This window comes from Sphaerodactylus townsendi, linkage group LG12 (genome assembly GCF_021028975.2).
Source record: "Sphaerodactylus townsendi isolate TG3544 linkage group LG12, MPM_Stown_v2.3, whole genome shotgun sequence".
NCBI lineage: Eukaryota > Metazoa > Chordata > Lepidosauria > Squamata > Sphaerodactylidae > Sphaerodactylus > Sphaerodactylus townsendi.
Window position 1 is genome coordinate 33,418,570 of NC_059436.1, and position 19,458 is coordinate 33,438,027.

General features: G+C 45.1%; 2 protein-coding genes across 3 annotated transcripts; one reads left to right on the plus strand and one right to left on the minus strand.

Annotated features, from left to right (window-relative positions):
• Positions 1-380: 380 nt before the first annotated feature.
• On the minus strand, positions 381-8,640 carry LG12H2orf68 (linkage group 12 C2orf68 homolog). 2 transcript variants are annotated; one of them, XM_048512719.1, is made up of 5 exons: positions 8,546-8,640; positions 6,755-7,122; positions 3,832-3,947; positions 3,277-3,422; positions 381-2,404 (listed from the first exon to the last, which is right to left on the minus strand). In XM_048512719.1, the coding sequence occupies exons 2-5, from the start codon at positions 7,057-7,059 to the stop codon at positions 2,282-2,284; spliced, it is 690 nt and encodes a 229-aa protein (XP_048368676.1). In that variant the 5' UTR covers positions 7,060-7,122; positions 8,546-8,640; the 3' UTR covers positions 381-2,281. The 2 variants fall into 2 exon arrangements, with proteins under 2 accessions (XP_048368676.1, XP_048368675.1); XM_048512718.1 differs by lacking the exon at positions 8,546-8,640 and having other exon boundaries at positions 6,755-7,431.
• Positions 8,641-8,780: 140 nt separating this feature from the next.
• On the plus strand, positions 8,781-17,241 carry PDCL (phosducin like). Its single transcript, XM_048512715.1, has 4 exons — positions 8,781-8,914; positions 13,904-14,080; positions 14,902-15,083; positions 15,664-17,241. Exons 2-4 carry the CDS (start codon positions 13,912-13,914, stop codon positions 16,213-16,215), a joined length of 903 nt encoding a protein of 300 aa, XP_048368672.1. The 5' UTR covers positions 8,781-8,914; positions 13,904-13,911; the 3' UTR covers positions 16,216-17,241.
• Positions 17,242-19,458: the final 2,217 nt, after the last annotated feature.

The window sequence follows — 19,458 nt, forward strand, 5'->3', positions numbered from 1 at the left end:
TCACTATTTAATTCTCTTCACTGCATTGTCAATGACCCACAGGTCTTTAGTTGCTTTCAGACTGCTTCTTACCAACTATAATAGATCATCCAACTGATAAACAAAAAGAGGAACCAAACTTTGGAACACCCCTAGATCTTTTTTTGTATAATGCATTTATACTCAGGCAATACTATTATGGGACCCTTAAACATCAGCTACATAATTTTGGAATCATCCACTTGCACATAATCAAATATGGCTGAAGATGCCAGCCATAGATGCGGGCAAAACATTCAGAGCAAAAACTGCCAGACAGCCTGGAAAACCCACAGCACCCTGTGAATTCCAGCCATGAAAGCCTTCAACAGTACAAATTTGTTTTTGTACAAAGATGCTAATTTGTGTCACAATATTATCCATATAAAACTTTAATAAGCCTTTTTTGAGAAAAATATTATCCAAACGATAAGAAATGTATGAGAAGATGCTCATGTCTGAAGCAAGTCAGCATTACCCAGCATAGCAATCACTAGTCACAAATTTGACTCTGGCGTTAATGAAAATGTCCTGAGGCAAAATACCTTTGGTTATCAGAGTATATGAGAAACTTAAAAAGACACCTCTTACTTCATTACCTATGTATGAGCCCCTGAAGGTATTTGATTGGCATCACTGGAAACAGAATCATTGGCTGGGTAGCTCTCGCATGGTAGTTATTTTGATGCAACTTCAGAATATTTGTGTAGATTGCTGAGAATTCAGTGCTGAATGAACCACCTCCAAATGTGCTCTTCTCAGTGCTACAAGGAGATACCACTGGCTTTCTTTATTAACAGATCAAACTTTTGTTTTTATTCTGTGGGTGTGGATTTGTTGCAATTGTCAGTAACTAGAGAATGAGAATTAAATTTTGTATAATGCAATAAAATGCAGTGAAAAAAAACAGGTTACAAGACAGAAATCTTTACTGGATGTCCTCAGGGATTCAACCTTTTCACTTTATAATGGCACTTCTTTTCCCTGCGCCCCTGCCCATCAAGATACATTGTCATATATGAAATGAACATATAAAGTGAAAACAACCATTCTGAAAGAAATAGTACTTCATTATCTTCTTTTGACTTCAGTACATTTGGTTACTGAATCTTTCTGTGAGTTAAAGTGACTGCTTCATGTTGAGGAAGTAAATTTTACCTGTTGGATTCTGAGAAGCTGAATAGCATCACAGACTAGATTCAAAGCAGATTTGTGTTACAAGCTAGATACTGCATAAGTGGAATAAAAGAACATAATGCAGATGTATACATTCCTTGGGTGTGACAAACTCCCAAAACATATCCATATCCCAGTATGCTGCTCTTAACTGCAGCAAAGGATTCAAACAGGACTAGCTTCATGCATTTATTTACAATAATGCAGAAAATTTCTGAAAACATTTATTAATGCACAACAATGTAAGAGCAAATTTAGCCAAAAGAGAACTCAACTGAAGGCTAGACATAGCTAAGTCAACTGTTTCACAGTTTATCAATGCCAATAAAATGCTAGAAAGAAGCCTTTCTACATAGCCATAGTGAGATTTTGATCTGGAACCAATGCATTTTGAAACAGCACACTGTAAAAAGATATACGTGTGAGTCAAATCTAAGTCTAGACCAGATGCATACTATCAGGCTCACTGCCACCAGCAACCCTATGGAAGTCCAATACTTTCTGTAGAGTGTAGCATCTGCTTCTCTGTTGTTTTGTAGCTTGCCCTGCTCCCCTGACACTGTCCTCCAGGCTCATAACAACCATCCTGGGGAATTCTTTTTATAAAGCTGCTCGAAGGTCACATTAAAGGTAAAGGCAAACTGAATGCTTAGCTCAAGATAATGTAAAACAATTAATGTGAATTTACCTAATCTAGAGATTCAACAGGCAGGAACTTGTAAGAGAAGATAAAGGGTGCTGGGCTACCACCATAAAGGGATTTAATTATGATACCCTTCCTCAGAGCTGCAAGAGGCCATCCAATTAGGTTTCAGCTAGACTACGTCTTCCTGAATAGCTTTCAAAAAGTCCCTGGACCATTTCGGGCTGGCATTCTTTCCCTGCAGTCCTGGCTCCTTACAATCACTCCTTTTAGGCACAGACAACAAAGTCTTAGGCCATTACTAGGAAGCAGTGCCTGTAATAAGATTCAGCTAACTCCCTGACCCTCTTGAAGCCTCCAAGACAGCTGCTGTGGGACAAGTTCACTGACCCTTTTGCAGAAAGCATTTCTCAGCCAGGCAAACACAGATATCTCCACTGTGCCTCAGCGTTTTACCCGTCGTTTTTCCAGCTCCTCCTGCACCCGCTTCTTCAGGGCCTCACACATAGCTGGGTCCAGTTGGTTCTGGGCACTGATCTTCTCTACCACATCAACAGGGTCATTGTCCTGTTGGAAGAAGTACATGGGCCACTGACAAAGGATGGGTACAGGACAAATACACTGCTGCACACAGCAGACAATAAACATCCAGGAAAATTATTTTTTAAAGAAATCAGGGATTTCCACCCCTAAACCCAGCCTCTCTGTTTTCATTTCCCAGTCAGACACTCTTTGGATTCTCCTAGGTAACTCTTAAAAGGGAAAAGAGAGGGTTGGGAGTTAGACAGTAGAGGAAGAAGCTGAGTTGGTAGTTTTCTCCAATTCACCACTGAAGGAAATGAAGGCCTTATGAACCTTTCAAGATCATCAGCACAGTTGTTGTTTACATGTTGCTGAGATCCAGACATCTTCCCTAAAGCAAGTGCCCTACTTCCACAAAATCTCTTTTTCCTAGCACCCAAGCCACTATATGTTATTACTGAGTCAATGTGATCCTTTTCCCAGCTGGAAGCCATGGCAACTTCGAACATGACTGAACAAGTCTCCCAGGGACCTTTTGGTGAAGCCCACAGCACACTGTGACCCTAATACCCAAGCTGAGCCTACACAGAGGGTACAGGCAACAGAATGACAACTGGGTGTCCCAAAGAAGTATTTTCTCCATTTCATATCTATGCCCATGCTGCGCTAAAAAGATGAAACTGACAAAGCGCTTCGCCCCACTTTGTCAGGTATTTGATCCATTTTGGCTCCTGGCACAGAATACTCTTTGTGAGATGCAAACTATCCCTGCCTTCTGCTACAGCATACACCAAAAGAGAAAAGGCAACATAGTCTGTTATTGATACTTGTTAATGGCTGGGCATGTGTGAGTCCTAGCACAGCTCATGAAGGAGGTCCATTCTCTGGGTGGCTCCAGCCTTCCAGGAAGCCCATACCTGATGCACAACAACTGAGGTGATCTTGCCACTGTCAGACTCATATTCCAGGCAAAAGAGTGGTGGTCCATAAGGGTCTAGCTCAGTACTGGAGCCACTCTCACTGGAGCCCTCATACTCCAGGCCAGATGTGACGTCCGCTCTACCTGGAAAGAAATGAACAAGAATGGCTAGGAGAAGTGGCCATTTCCCTCAATTCCTCTTGCATTATTTTTGTATTAAATTTATCTTTAATAGGCACAAATATTTTTGTAGGTATAACACTTTTTATTGCCTCGTTTCCCAATTGTGTTAATCAGTTTTATTGCATTTTTAAAAATCTCACAAACCACCAGGATCTCAGTGAGAAGGCAGATTACCAATGACGCAAGTAAACAACAAAGACAAAAAAAATATTCACACAGTCTGTTTTAATCCAGGCCGCAAGAATTTGCTTTGGGATTAAAATATTTTGCAGTAACGCGTCAAGTTCTTTGAAAGCGCTTGGCATAATCTAGCCCCGGAAATAGGTGGACAAGACATAGGTGGACAAGACATATGGCAGATTGAACTCACTTCTCTGACGGGGATGATAGACCTGCTGATCTGGTTTTTTGGGCCGGGCTGGGGCTGGTGTGTGCCTCTTCTTCACTTTTTCCTTGGCTTGCTTCATCTCCTTATCATAGTCATCCCTGGAAAGGAAATAAGAGAACAGAAGGGTTTTTTAAATGGGGAGGCTGAGCAGAGAAGGTGCTCCTGCATACAGCTTCCCCCCATTAATTGCGAGACTTCTTTTTTTTTCTAATGATAGCAGAATTTCTTTGATTGCCTAATCTATCTCATGCGATATCTTTCTTTCCTAAGCACCCTGTTTCATCCAAAATTTCTATCTTATAACCAAATTGTTTCCTGTAGTCCTAATCCTGCAGAAAATTATAAAAGCAGTTGTTGTAAGAGTAGGGGCAGATGCAGACAATGACCAATCATATTTGAATAACTTCTGCTTTGAAAAATCTACAGTGTCACCATAAGTCAGCTGTGTCTTGACGTCCCAAAAAAAGTGACTAGATCTTTCCCTGTATTCACTGACAACAATTAAATCTAATTTTTTCTGTGTTTGTTATAGTGCCAGTTTTCAGCCTTGCCCTTCCACCATATATACTCTCCAATTATAACAACAAAATGTTAGGTAATATTGTTGATATAGGACAGTTTATTAAGGATTTCTTTTCTTTGTGTGTGGAGCCCAATGTGAAGGGCATCTTGACACCCATCAAGTGTTTTTAGCAAGCGGGCATTCCAGATGGTTCTGACTGGATATGTAGCAGCCAGTTTAAAATATTCAGGCCTGTGATTCCATATTAAATCTTGAGCATCTCTGCTTGAAAGGACCAAGTAGTAGGTGATGTGAAAGGCCTTGACTTGAGGTGTTGGAGAGCTGCTGCCACTCAGGCCCTTTCCACACAAGCCAATAAACATGGGTATAGGACGGTAAAAAGAAACCATTTGGGGGGGGGGGGGACTTCACACAGATCCCGCCCCGAAAATGCATCTGCCATGGATTATTTCCCCAAAACCAGTTTTTTTGAGAATCGCACTATAAGCAAGTCCTTTAAAAAATCCTGGGTTGCAGCCGCGAGCAAATGAATGGCCAGGCATGAGGCGCTTTATTCGTCTCCATTTTCCTTTTTAAAAATGTCATGGCTTACCTCTGTGTAGCTTACGCAGGTGCAGATGGCTGTATTGTGAGACATCAGCATGGCTGTGGGGGTTTATTTATGAATGCCTGCATTGGTGCGAAGTAAATTTTTTAAAAAGGCGCAACAGCAACCCAGATTGTTTCTGTGGGCTCCAATCGCTGCCTGCATGGATGCGTGTGAATGCAAAAACAGGAAAACGGGTTACTTTCTCTGAACTGCAACCCGTTTATACATGTGCTGTGCAGCAGGGGCCTCAGAGTAGACAGTAGTGATCTTGACAGATGAACTGTCTGATTCTGTATAAAGCAGCTTCATGTGCCCAGTGTGTTGAAAAGAACCCCCGTTAAAATGGATTCTACTTGAAATATTGAAGAGTTACAATTAGAGTTATACATAACATCACCCCCTGATGTTTTATGGTTGGCTCCGCCTCCTGCAGCAGCCATTTTGTGGTTGCACCAGCCTGTGTCAGAATTTCAAAGGTGCTTGTAGGCTCAAAAAAGTTTGAAAACTCCTGGTGTGGATCATCAGTAACTAACTGTTCAACTCATCCTCTTTCTTTTCTTTTTATAAAATTACATTACTAGGGCTGCAGTTCTATGAATGCTTGCCTGGAAGTATACAGAGTTTAGTATAACTTACATCTAACTAAGTATACACGGAGGTGCACTGTAATGTATTGTTGAAGGTTTTCATGGCCAGAATCACCTGGTTGTTGTGGGTTTTCTGGGCTATGGTCTGGTGATTTTACCCTTGAAGATGCCAGCTACAGATGCAGGTAAAACATTGTTTTATTATATTTACACCCTGCCCATTCCTGGCCAATGCTGAGGTCGGCAGCTTACAAATATCAATAATATAACGTAAAAACAGATGGAATATTTAAAACCTAACCTTTATGAAAGCATCCTGTACAATAAAGTCCCAGCCTAAAAATCATTCCACCCCTCATCTTGACATGAACTGATTTCTATTTATCAATAGGGGGAGAGGGGGAGATTTGAGTAACTCAGATGACATCTCAGTGGTTTGGAAAGGAAGCAACACTTGCATGAAAATATCTCTGACACTTGCATGAAAATATCTCTGACACATAATTCGTCACCTCCTCAAGTAAGATTACAAAAAATAAAGAGTTATCTTAAAAAAGAAAAAGATGAACTGGAAAGGCAACTAATTATTTGAAAAGAGGTAACAATTCCACAAAGACACAAATCAACATTTACTGAGACTGTCTCAGTGAGACACATTAGGAGCTAAAACCACATGGCCACACAGCCTGGAAAACCTACAATAGGCAATGCGCTGTAAAATTCTCCAATGAGAGCAATAATACTGACTTACCTTATAGGGCTGCTGTAAGAGTTACCAAGACAGTTTATGCCAAAGGGTACTAAAATATGAAGATGACTAGAACCACCAAAAGTTACTGTAACGGGAGGAAGTGCATAAGACTTGAGGGGCAAAACAAGAAGTCCCGTTTCAAATTTCGCCTCTGCCTTGACCTTGCTAAACAGTCTCTCACACAGCCCCTTCTCTACATGCAATAAAAACACGGATCAACCTCACTGGGTTGTTGTAAAGGTCAGAACTTAATGGCTTTCAACCCGGAAATTCGATAAGGCATGAGCTGCATTTGTACCGAACTACATAAAAACCAGGCGCTTCTATCAATTCGACGGAAACTGTACACACACACACACACACACAACGAAAGGGGATTTCTCCAGAGCTGTCTGCTGAGGTTGGGGGTTGGAACTCTGCTCCCCGCAGGATCTTCCCACGCCACAGATCGGTACCTGGCGATCTGGTTGCGTCTGATGTGCCTTACGAATCCATGGCTCATATCCAGGCGTCCTCCGGGTCGGCAGCCCCCCCAAGCCGGACTATCCGGCTCCGCGTCTGGCCCCACCGCCGCCGAGTCCATGGAAGTCTGCCTTCGCCTCCGGAACCCGAAAGCAGTCGCCGGGCAGCCCCCGGGGAGGAGCCGGCGAAGCGCCCGCCCCCAAACACTACTGCTCCGGATATGTTGGGGAGCACGCCTTCTTGCTCCGTGCAAAGTGTCGCCTTCTTCACCGGTACTGGTCCCCGTTAAGCCGGCCATGAATGAAGGCAACCCGCATCTCAACGGGTTTTAGGACATTGTTTAGGACTCTTTTTACGCCATCTACAAATTAAATGTTTTTAATCTTGTTTTAGTATTTATATCTTTATGCATGCCCTTGTTTTAATCATATACTGATTGTAAAACCGCCTCGAGTTTAAACACACACACGCACAACTCTACCATCATTTCAATCCAACCTTAAAAATCGTTACACTTCTATCATTCCAAGGGTGCAACGTCCGTGCGTGCGCCCGGCCAACGCGGAAGCGAAACAGGAACTGGAAAGAAACGGCCTGTTGCCAGGGGCGTAAGGAGGCAAACTGGAGCCCTGGGCAAAACCTGAGTTGGATGCCCCCCCCCCCCCAAGGGTGGCCACTCCACCACGACCATTTTTTTTTGGCACCAGGACATTGGTGCCTGCAGGGGGTGCATTTTTAGACATACCAGCACCAAGATTTCAGCATATCATCAGGAGACTGTCCTTATGCTACTCCCCAAGTTTGGTGAGGTTTGGTTCAAGGAGTCCAAAGTTATGGACTCCCAAAGGGGGTGCCCCATCCCCCATTAATAGGAGATGGGGGCTACAGTTTTGAGGGTCCATAACTTTGGCCCCCCTGAACCAAACTGCACCAAACCTTGGGGGTGCCATCATGACAGTCTCCAGATGATACCCTGAAATTGTGGTGCTGATATGTCCAAGAATGCACTCCCTGCAAGAACATCCTGAAATTTGCCCAAGAATCTTTGTTCTGGGTTGAGTTTTCTGCATTGCTGTCAATGGGTGTTGCAGGCTGGGGTGGCACATTTTTGAAGGCACAGTCTCAAAACTTTCAGGGTCACATCAGGAGACTTCCCTAATGATTCCCCCCAAGTTTGGTGCAGTTTGGTTCAGGGGGGCCAAAGTTATGGACCCTCAAAACTGTAGCCCCCATCTCCTATTAGCTCCCATTGGAAACAATGGGGGATAGGGGCACCCCTTTGGGAGTCCATAACATTGGACTCCCTGAACCAAACCTCACCAAACTTGGGGGGTCGCATAAGGACAGTCTCTTGATGATACACTGAACATTTGGTGCCGCTAGCTAGCCTAAAAACTGCGCCCCCTGCAGGCCAAAAATGGAAAACCACTAAAAATACCCAAAAACGAACCCTGCATTTTGATGCCCCCCACAAGGTGATGCCCTGGGCAGCTGTCCACCTTGCCCAATGGGCATTACGCCAGTGGGGTGCACTTTTAGACATATCTGCACCAAAATGACATATCGGCACCCCGCCGGCCATCCAAGCGGCAGGAGGGAGGGGCTCCCGTCATTGGCTTCAAACGCCCCCCCTTGGCCTGGCTCCCCAGGGACCCCCCCTCCCCCGTCCTGATCGGGTGCCGCAGCTGAGGAGAATCTGCCCCACAGTGCTCAGGAGAGCCCCCCCCCCCGGTCCCTCCCCTGGACCACGCCACGCTGACCGCCGCCTTCGCACGAGACCGCACGTGGATGTTATGGGGTGATTCCGCTATCTTCCCAGGCCTCTTTGAGCTTGGCAGCCCGTTTGTGGACAATGTAGCCGAGAGCCCCTAGGGCGCCACCTTCGCACGAGGCCCCACGTCGAGGTTGTGGAGTGTCCGAGCCTCTTTGGGCAGGGGAGCCGCTGGGGGTGCTGCTGCCCTCCAGTGGTCAAAGGTGTGAATTACAAGCGCAACCCCACCCACGCTGCTTGAACATAAACCGGAAGTGACGTTTGCGCAAAATACTACTTTTTTTACCTCTGTGTTCTGGGTCCCCCTCCTCGGTTCGATTTTCCCGGCATCCTTTACGCTTCCGCCTTAGCCTTGCAGAGAGGAGGAGGGCAACGCGGGCGGGTAAGTGAGTGGGGGTGGAAGGGGGGGGGTGAACAGGGGCGGGGAGGGGGATAATTTGAAGACTTATGGGGCTGCCGAGGTTCGTATCTTTTGGCGGCTGGAAAACAATAGCCGGGGCATTGTAGGAGTGGGAGGTTTAGGGGTGGAGGCTCCCACGGGATGCAGGGAGGGGTCTAACCTGCTATTTCCAGACAATCCCGCTATTGAGCCCCGAGAGTCTGTCGGAGCAAAGATAGACTGGCATTTTGCAAAGACTTAATACAGGGCTTGTTCCGGCATAAATCTGCAGAACCTGATGCTGAAATAAAATGTTGAAAGGTCTTTCCAGGTCTCGCTTTATTAGAGAAGAGGGGAGCGGGAGAGGCCGTTGCTCGAAGTCTGAGAGTCTAAGGGGAGGTTTTAGGGGGTTAGGCTGGTAGTCCTTAGTTGGTGCGGGGGGGGGGGGGGGCTTGTTTGGCTCTGATTCACATCAGTGCTTTGTGAGGGGAAGTAGTCGATGGAAACCTTGGCTATGCCTTAGGGATTATGGTTATGAGAAGTATTATTGGGTACAAGGATTACAAATTATTTATTGGGGATAGAAAGGGGGAGACTATCTAGCTGGGTCTTTGTAACTGCATGCTTTAGAGTTTGGGATACATCTTTGCCCCATAGAGAGAAATCCAGGTAGATGGGATCATCACAGATGTTGCGGGAGCCTTGGTTCACCCCCACAATAAATCATTACACAAATGATTCACTGGATTCAAGATTCATCAATGGCTTTGGGGGATTGTTGCATAGGGCTAGCAAATAGCTAACCATAGCTGGGGGCCTAGTTCACCCAGAAAAGCTTTCTCCCCTTTCTTAATTTTGCTGGCAGTGAAACCTCACTCCTGAATATTTCTGCCTGGAAGGCAACTGTTAAAACCCCAGGAAAGCATAGCAAGTGAGAACACAGATGGCACCGAGAATGGGGAGATATGGCTGGCTTGCACATACCCACCACCATGTAGTCTCCCATCTTCTAGTTTTGCAGTCACAGAAATAATATTTTTGGGACTTTGCTGTTTGTCTTCTGGGGTCCTCATTCTGGTGTTGAGGTTATGTGGGGCATAAAATGTGGGTATCAAACAAAACAGAAAGGGAAAGGAGGAGACATAATGTACAATCAAAGCTCCATGCTCATCATGCCTGCACAGCAGAGAGAAAGTATATCTTCTCCTGTGTTCAAAAGATTTGGAATATTTACTGATGGCTGCCTTTTTCCTTTGACAGCCAGTGTGGTATAGTGGTTAAGACTGATGGGCCTAATCTGGAGCACCGGATTTGATTCCCCACTCCTCCACATGAGTGGTGGATTTTAATCTAGTGAAACAGGTTTGTTTCCCCACTCCTACACATGAAACCTGCTGGATGACCTTGGACTAGTCACAATTCTTTCTTAACTCTCACAGGCCCACCTACCTCACAAGTTGCCTGTTGTGAGGAGGAAAGGAGCTTGTAAGCTACTTACAAGAGATTTCTTACAGTTGAGAAAAGCAGGGTATACATTCAAGACTGCCCCTAATTCTGTTTCTTTTTTATTTTCATGGTGTTATTTGCATGGGGCTGCCAAAGCACATATGGCCTTGTCAGTTGGTTTGGCACTAGCAAATAAAACACAAAGCATTGATCAGCAGAGGAGCTGTCCAGGGCCTTGGCTGCTGATCCCATTGTGGAGGGTTCTAGCAATTAGAACACAAAGTATTGATCATCCCAGGAGCTGTCCAGTGCCCTGGCTTCTGATCACATTGTGGAGGGCTGCCAAATACTGAACAGTGGGATAACTTCCAAGGCAGGTTTGCCTAGAAGTGGAACTGGAAACCACCATTCAACTGAAGCCTGACTTTCTAGGCTGGTTATATTAATACCTGGTTGAGTCACTCTTCTTGTTGACCTCAGTGGGCTCTAATCCTACTAGATCAGAGGTCTGCAACCTGCAGCTCTCCAGATGTTCATGAACTACAATTCCCATCAGCCCCTGCCAGCATGGCCAATTTTAGTTCAGGAACATCTGGAGAGCCGCAGGTTGCAGACCCCTGTACCAGATTTATTTAACAGAGGGATTTGGTTATTCTCAGGTAAGGTGCAACTAAGATGTCATCCAGTTTGGGCTTCAGCATGTGTTAAGTGTTACTGTTTGTTTAGCATCACAAGGGTTGAGAGTGGCTGCCACAGCCCTTCACCTCTTCATGGTGCCTCTGCTGTAGGTTTCGGCTGCATTCCAAAGCCATTCCTTTCCCTCTGCTTTTTCATCCATGTCATTTGGCCTTTGAGCTGGTTACTAATCTTCCATAATCTGACTTCCAGTGGCACAAAGCCCAGGCCAATGGCAAGCAGTGTTTATCTCTGCCTATAAAAAACACATCCCATTCTGGGTGCTGTCTGTAAACATTTGTTTCCTTTATATATGCTAAGATTCAAGACAGATTACAAAACATATACAACAATTCAGTTGGTCAGCGTGCAGTGTCTACTAATCGGTGCAAAAAGACTGGGATTTGCCAATTTGGATAACAGTAGACAAAAAGCTGCAGAAGTGGGTGAGAAAGATATGTGGATGACAATGCAAAATTTACAATGCAAAAATGTTCCTTGAAAAAATATTACTGGATGGCGGTACCCATATCTGGAAACATTGGTCATTAAATACAGGATTTCAGTATGAGCCCATTTTAATGGTGAAAGACCCATGGTTTGTGATAATAGGCAGCATCAGGCCACACAAGATATAAGGGTTTCCCATTTTCACGTAAAAATACCTGTAAGGTGCATTTCCAGAAGCATTTTCTTTAATGATCTTGTTTTGTATTTATGATGACTGTATGGTCCTGTATTGGTTGTTTATAATGATTGTGCCATCAACAATTTCTGAGATCTTTGTCACAGGTCATACTGCTTTTTAACAACGGGTAGCCTGTATTCCAGACCTTGTGTTTTTAACATACTTTTTGTTAAAGTGGTTGTGGTGGGTTTTCCAGGCTGCGTGGCCGTGGTCTGGTAGATCTTGTTCCTAATGTTTCACCTGCACCTGTGGATGACATCTTCAGAGATGTATCACAGAGAGAAGTCTGTTACACACTGTGTCTAGTTAAATATTTTTTTGCTAAAGATTTTAACTCAATCCTTGAGACTCCCTCCTCTGATGTTCTGCCATGTTCCCTTCCGCCAGGATAGCCCAAACCAACAGATACTTGCTGAGCATCTGTTGCTTTGGGCTGCTTCTTCTGCCTGTGGCCTTAGATGGTAACTCAGGGAGAATTGGAAAGGTGAGAAGCAGGAGCACAACTTCCATGTGGGTGGTGGCCCTCTTGCCTCATTGGTAGACTTTGTGCTGGTTTGGGTCTGGGGGCTTGGGTTCTTTGCTGCTCTTGCTCTAGTGGAATGTTGTGAATTTTGCCTGCCTTTAAAAGTTGCACAGACAGAACTGTGTATCCACTCAAATGCAGTACTTGGTAAAACACTGCTGGCATGCATATTTGACTAAGATGTCTGGCAACAGGTGGGCATATGCAAACATGCCCCATTAGAAATTGTAGTTTTCCAATGGGGCATGTTTGCATATGCCCACCTGTTGCCAGACATCTTAGTCAAATATGCATGCTAGCAGTGTTTTACCAAGTACTGCATTTGAGTGGATACACAGTTCTGTCTGTGCAACAAACTTCAGATAGGCTAAAGAATGCCTGACCGGAGATCACTTTGCAATGTTTGTAGCAGAGAGGTTCCCAGGACTTGCAGATCCTAGTTTAACACTCTAATCCCTACACAACACTTCTTCACACATGACTTTATCAGTCTGTGAAAGAAGAGTGTGCATGTCTGAATCATCCTTTAATCATTCTTGGGACATCTTCAGAACAAAATAGTTGCCCTGGTGGATGAACTCAAAACTTTGTCTAGCCCAGCATCCTTTTCTAGATCTCAGCTAGCCAGATTTGTCTGGAATCTCACAAGCAAGGTGTGAAAGCAACAACCCTGTCCCATTGTCTGTCTCCAGACTGTGTATTTAGAGGATGTAGTGCCCCTACACATGGAGGCTCCATTTAGCTGTCATGTTTAACAGTTTTCAATAAACACAGTAAATTTCCTCTGTTCTTTCTGCAAAGCTGTCGAAGCCAGAGCCGCTCCCTGTGACTTTTTGACAGTAAATCCCATAAGTAAATTGCATTTTTTACCATAACATCAGAGAGACTCCCGTTCTGGGCCAGCCACTTCTTCGCTTTGGGGGGATTGTCAGCTTTCATTTTTGCCAGTGTTTTCGTAAGAGAGCCTGTTGCTTTTATCTTTAACAGATTGTATGCCAGATGGCTTACAGAGCTATTGCTTGCAAATTGATGGTTAAGAGGGGATCTCATTTTGGATAAAGGCAGGGATTAATAATTGGTTCTAATGCTGGGCTGTTGCTGCCCCCGTCGTGGCCATGCTCATCTTGACCTGTACACCGTGTGGTTAAACTGGCTTCCTCGGAAGAGTGGGCATTGTGGTATGTTACATTCTTGTGCGGGTTCTGTATAGAGCACATCCGTCAGGCCATAGGTACTTCTTGGTGTAGAAAGCTTGGAATGACATAAAACTCATCTCCAGGCCAAATAGAAAAGTAATCCCCTCCTATAAACCAGCGGATGTTGCTGATTCATGCTGTTATTTAGCAGAAGATCAAGAATATAATGATCAAGCTGAGCTTACAGGCTCTTTTTTTCCCTCTTTTTGCCCTAAAATGGTCACGAGTGCACCATTCGCCTCCCCGCATCCAATGGTGAAAGTGGATGGGCGCAAATCTCTTGTTAAAAGACTGCAGCCACACTCACTGCCTGTTCTTGCAGCTTATAACGCTTGCGTGGAGTCCCCATCCCTCCTGTATCTTGCCGATCTGCATGCTGTGAGGCACCCTCAAGGGCCCATTTCTGGCAGCGTCCAGATCAAGCTGCTGGTGCACAAACTCTTGTCTGCTGTTCTTTTCTGCAGCTCCCACGATGACCACTTTGGATGATAAACTGCTGGGCGAGAAACTTCAGTACTACTACAGCAGCAGCGAGGATGAGGATAGCGACAAGGAGGATCAAGACAAGGAGCAGCGCTCCCTCTCTAGCTCCGGACCTGCAGAAGTGGAGCTGAGCAGTGATGGCAGTGCCGTGAACACAGGTGCGTACAACCTCAATTATGGTCCTTTGCTCAGCATGAAGTTTGCCTACCAAAATCAATTAGTTTACTTCTTAACCCTGGACCTTTGGGGGCATTGGACAATACAACCAAGCAACTGGGAGCCTAGCTACCATGCATATTGGTGCACAACCCTGCTTCTGGTGCACACTGTCATCCTGTCTAAATAGTGGAATGCATGCATTTTTCATGTCCATGCAGCTTTGGTATCTGTGAAGTGACAACTGGATTTTTCTGGGTCTTCTTTCATGCATACCTAAGGCATATGCTCATGCAAGATTAGCTTGTTCTCCGTGATACCAGAACATATGGGGAGTGTCACAGGTAGTCCACGGTCTTGCTAAGCACTGTTCCTTGGCTCTCTGTATGTGTGTATGCATGTCTGAAAGGGGCTAATGCAAAAGACTGTCCTTGATTTTCTCTTCATTTTGCTACTGGCTTCTCAAAACGGAAAGCTGGAATGGAATTCGAAATTCTTCCATTAGAAATTGTTTGTAATTGTGGCTTCTCGTAACTTTTATCCTTAAGTAGAACATGTGAAGCTGCTTTATCCCTTGGTCTTCTGACAGGCAACCGCATTCTAGGGCCTCTTGCAGAGAAAGATCTGCCCCAGCACCAATTACCTGAGACCCTCCTTGCTAGGGACTGAACCTGCCACTTTCTGTCTACAAAACAAGGGCTGAGCCATGGCCCCACCTCTTGTGAACTCCTTCCAGTCCAGAGTGACAACTGAGGTCTGCAGCTGATCTAGCTCTTCTGATCTCCGATGCCTCCTTGATTTCTTTCTCTCTTCTCTTCTCCAGGTCCTAAAGGCGTCATCAATGACTGGAGAAGGTTCAAGCAGTTGGAGACAGAGCAGCGTGTGGAGCAGTGCCGGGAAATGGAGAGGCTCATCAAGAAGCTCTCCATGACCTGCAGATCACACCTGACTGAGGAAGAAGACCAAAAAAAGCAAAAAGAACTTCAGGAGAAGCTGAATGGGAAGGTGAGGGTGGCGGAACATGTCCCCAAGAAAACAGCTACGTGCCACGTTTTGGAATGACAGCAGTACTGTTTTCTAGGTGGAAAATCCAAGCAGAGCAGCCTACACATGGGCTCTCTATCTGGCATTCATTTTGGATGATATTTAAGGTTTAAAAATGCATTTCTTTTAGACTGCCATGACAATCTTCCTCCTCCTGCAGCTGCCAAATTGGACCCCGTGTTCCACTGTTTTGAACATCCATGTTGTCAATAACTTATCCTGGTTTTATTCTGTTTAGTGTTCTGATTTGCAGGTTCACCCCAAGAATCCTAGGAATGAATGTTTTCCCTGTTCTATTTGCATGGTTCAGAATTTTACAGACTGGCTGGTGGGTGTGCATATGTGCCCTGTTGTCCAAACTTCTGCACCCATCAGTTCCCACAATGAATATGCACACAGTCCCCCCACCAAAAGCACACTTTGAAAGGGTCTCAACAACTTAACACAAATATAGCTGGAGGATTCTCCCCACCCCCTTTGCAGCCTGCCATTAAAAGGTGTTTGATATTTCCTCTCCCCCCTCCCCCACCATTTCTCCTAGCTTACTCTGCAGGAGTACAGCATGCTGAACGAGAGTGCCGACGACGAGGAGTTCCTGCAGCAATACCGCAAGCAGCGGATGGAAGAGATGCGGCAGCAGCTGCATAGTGGGCAACAGTTCAAGCAAGTGTTTGAGATCCACAGCGGGGAGGCTTTCCTTGACACCATCGACATGGGGCACAAGAATACACTGGTGATGATCCACATCTACGAGGATGACGTCCCCGGGGCTGAAGCCCTCAACGGCTGCATGATTTGCCTTGCTGCCGAGTACCCTGCAGTCAAGTTCTGCCGGGTGAGAAGCTCCCTGATTGGTGCTAGCGCTCATTTCACCAACAATGCACTGCCGACCCTTCTGGTCTACAAGGGCGGGGAACTCATCGGCAATTTTGTGCGTATCACCGACCAACTGGGCGAAGACTTCTTTGCGGTGGACTTGGAGGCGTTCCTGCAAGAATGTGGCCTGCTTCCCGAAAAGGACCTGGTGCTCCTCACGTCCATCTGCCAGGCCTCCTCCTTCTACAGTGAGGACAGTGACCTGGAAATAGACTGAAGCCAGGCAGGGACAGGAGGGAAGGCAGATCAGGAGATGCAAACATCTAGGCATTTTCCCATTTCTAGGTAGTTCACAGAGGGTGGATAATTATTTTCTGACCACTTTGTCCCTGGCAGGCAGCCACCTCAGAGCCCCCGATCCTGTTCAGCAAAACAGCACACTGGCCATATTGGGGGATCATGACAGACCGCCTCTCACATATGACACACGATTGAAGGATTCCTGGTTGGAGAAATCTTGAATGGAGTTCCAATTTGCAAGCATTTGTGTCCTCCCCTCAAGCCAGTATTCTGAAGCCGATACCTGCTTGGAATCCTGGTTTAAGGGGACAAACAACTGCCCGGGTTCCTGTATTCAGATGTTACAGAAACTGGAGCCTGATTCAAGGCTTCCCAAACCAAGAAACTTTCAGGTGTGCTTTGTGGGAGCGCAGCAAGAAGCTGTGTCCTTCCGGGATTGTCATGCTGTCCAAATGCAGACTTTCTCCTCCTGCCCTCCCTTGCATTTGGGTCTTCCTCTGCTGTTTCTTGTATTTATTTGCATCTGAGCTCTGGTAGCTACATTTCTTTGCTATCTTTCATGTGAAGAATCATAGGAGATTGTGTCAGCTGGGCAATTAATACCACTAATCCCCCAGGAAAACCAGGGCAAGTTTGAGCCCTTTAATGTACAATGATCGGGGAGCAGATACAGTTTAATGAACAGTGACTTCTAATTGTTGTTGTATCTCTGTCCAGCCGGTTGCTTGTTAAGAGCTCTCATGTCAGGGTTTCAGTCACTCCTTGCATTTCTAAGAACCCTTAGAAGCTGTGTAAAATGTCACCCACAAAGAGTGTCTTCCTGCCATGGTTTTTACTGTGGCAGGATCTCAGTGCTGTGAGCTGCTTATTCCTTATTCTGCCCTCTTTACCTTTCTGTGCAAACTGACTATTTTGCTAAATACTTTTACTACATGTAAACAATTCCTAACATTTTCTTAAATTAATGCAGTGCAATAAAGAATAAAATAAGCTTCTTATCCAATAGTTTCTTGGGAAGTGTGTGTATAGGGGAGGGAAATAGATCAGCAGCAGGGCACACCCCTTCCATGCAGAAGGTTCTAGGTTCAGTGTCATTGGAACAGCAAGTGTTGGGAGAGACCCCTGCTTGTCTGAGACTTTGGAGATATCACTGTCACGTCAAGGAAGCCAGTCTGCTAGATAAACTAATGACCTGACTTGGTCTGAGGGAGATTGCCGTGTGTTTTGCTAACATGCCCTGCGCTTGTACAAATAACTGACCCCAATTGTGAATCCCAAGAAGGTGTCAGACATACCACAGCTATTCAGGCCATGCTCAAAACCCCAACACAGTTATGCTGGAGGTATAAAATATATAAAATATAGCAGACCACAAACTGAACATGAATCAGCAGTGTGATATGGTGGCCAAGAAAGCCAATCTGATTCTGGGCTGTATCAATAGGAGTATAGTTTCTAGATTGAGGGATGTAATTGTACCTCTCTATTCTACATTGGTTAGACCTTACCTGGAATGTTGTGTACAGTTCTGGGCACCGCAATTCAAGAAGAATGACAAGCTGGAACAGGTCCAGAGGAGGGCAACCAAAATGGTAAAAGGTCTGGAATCCATGACCTACGGGGAGAGACTTAGGGAGCTGGGTATGTTTAGTTTGGTGAAGAGAAGGTTAAGAAGTGATATGATAGTCATGTTTAGCTATTTGAAGGGATGTCATATTGGTGAGGGAGCAAGCTTGTTTTCTGTTGCTCCAGAGACTAGGACAAGGAGTAATGGGTTCAAGGTGAAGGAAAAGAGATTCCACTGAAACGTCAGGAAAAACTTCCTGACAGTAAGGGCTGTTCAACAGTGGAATGCACTACCTCAGAGTGTGGTGGAGTCACCTTCTTTGGAGGTTTTTAAAGAGAAGCTGGATGGCCATCTGTCAGGAGTGCTTTGATTGTGTGTTCCTGAATTGCAGGGGGTTGAACGATGGTCCCTTGGGATCTCGTCCAACTCTATGATTCTATGATTGTATTCTATGATTCTATGACCCCCTCCACACAATGAGAAATTTATTCATTTCTGATTTCTTGTCAGTAACACTCATCCTATTTATAAGCATCTTCAGGAACAATGGTGGGAAATGGAAATGGCATGAAGCAGTTCTTGAGATTGTGAGTTAACCATGCTGCCTTGTTTGGCCAACGCAGTTGGGCTCAGTGGTCCCCATGCACAGGTCAATCACTTTGTTTTATTTCCTTAGAACGTTTTTATGTTACCTTTCAAGATAAGGCTATTCCACTTGAGAGAACTCAAGTGTTTCTTTAAAGGGAAAATAATAAGCCATCTAGGCAAAGCAGCACAAAACTCCAGAATAGTTTAGGGTCACAGGGCAGGGCACTGTTTTCAACTTTTATCTTTTTAATTTCCATCTTTCACATAGTTACAGCAGCTGTTTTGTGTTTGGCGTTGGAAGGTTTCAGCAAAATGAGCAGCCGAGAACTAAAAATCCCACATAGTAATCTAGTAATCAGTGTTATTTATTTCATCCTTCTATAAAATCAGAAGGGAGGTTGGGAGTTTTTACCAGCCATCACCATTCTGTTGCTTGGCAACCAGCACCAGTTGCTTCTGTTGCTTGGCAACTAGCACCAGTTGTGTACCACTTTAGTCTTCCTCTGGCTGCCTGAATCCATTTGGTTGTTATGACCAGACTCATGACTCGAGTAAAAGGTTTAGCCTCTGCAGCTCAACTACCTTTTCCACATTTTGCAAGGCATTTTGAATATAGTGTATGTTCTGGCTTTTAACAACCATAACTGAAGTATTAAAAATATTTCTGACAGTATTATCCTGAAGTCGCTAAAGCAACAGTTTTCTGAAAATCAGCCACAGCAGGTAGTTGGAAAGGATTCCAGGTACATCTGGCATGTGCAGTATACTGAAGATCTTGACCTTCACCTTTTAAAATATGTCTGACTGGGATTGTCATTTGCAAAACTTCTGAGGAACCAGGACAGCAGGAGTCCAAGGCTTTCAGCATCTACATTTATTAAGGGTTTCAAAGACGCCGAAACCATATTAGCGGGATCTTTATTACCACAAGGTTAAGCAGCAATCACCACAGGAGCTGTCTAAGGACGGATCTGGAAGCAGGGAAAGAATCAAGCCTTGAAAGTAAGAGCAGGTCCAAGGGGATGTTCTACAAGCAAACATCTGGCTTCAGACTTCCAGCCTGGG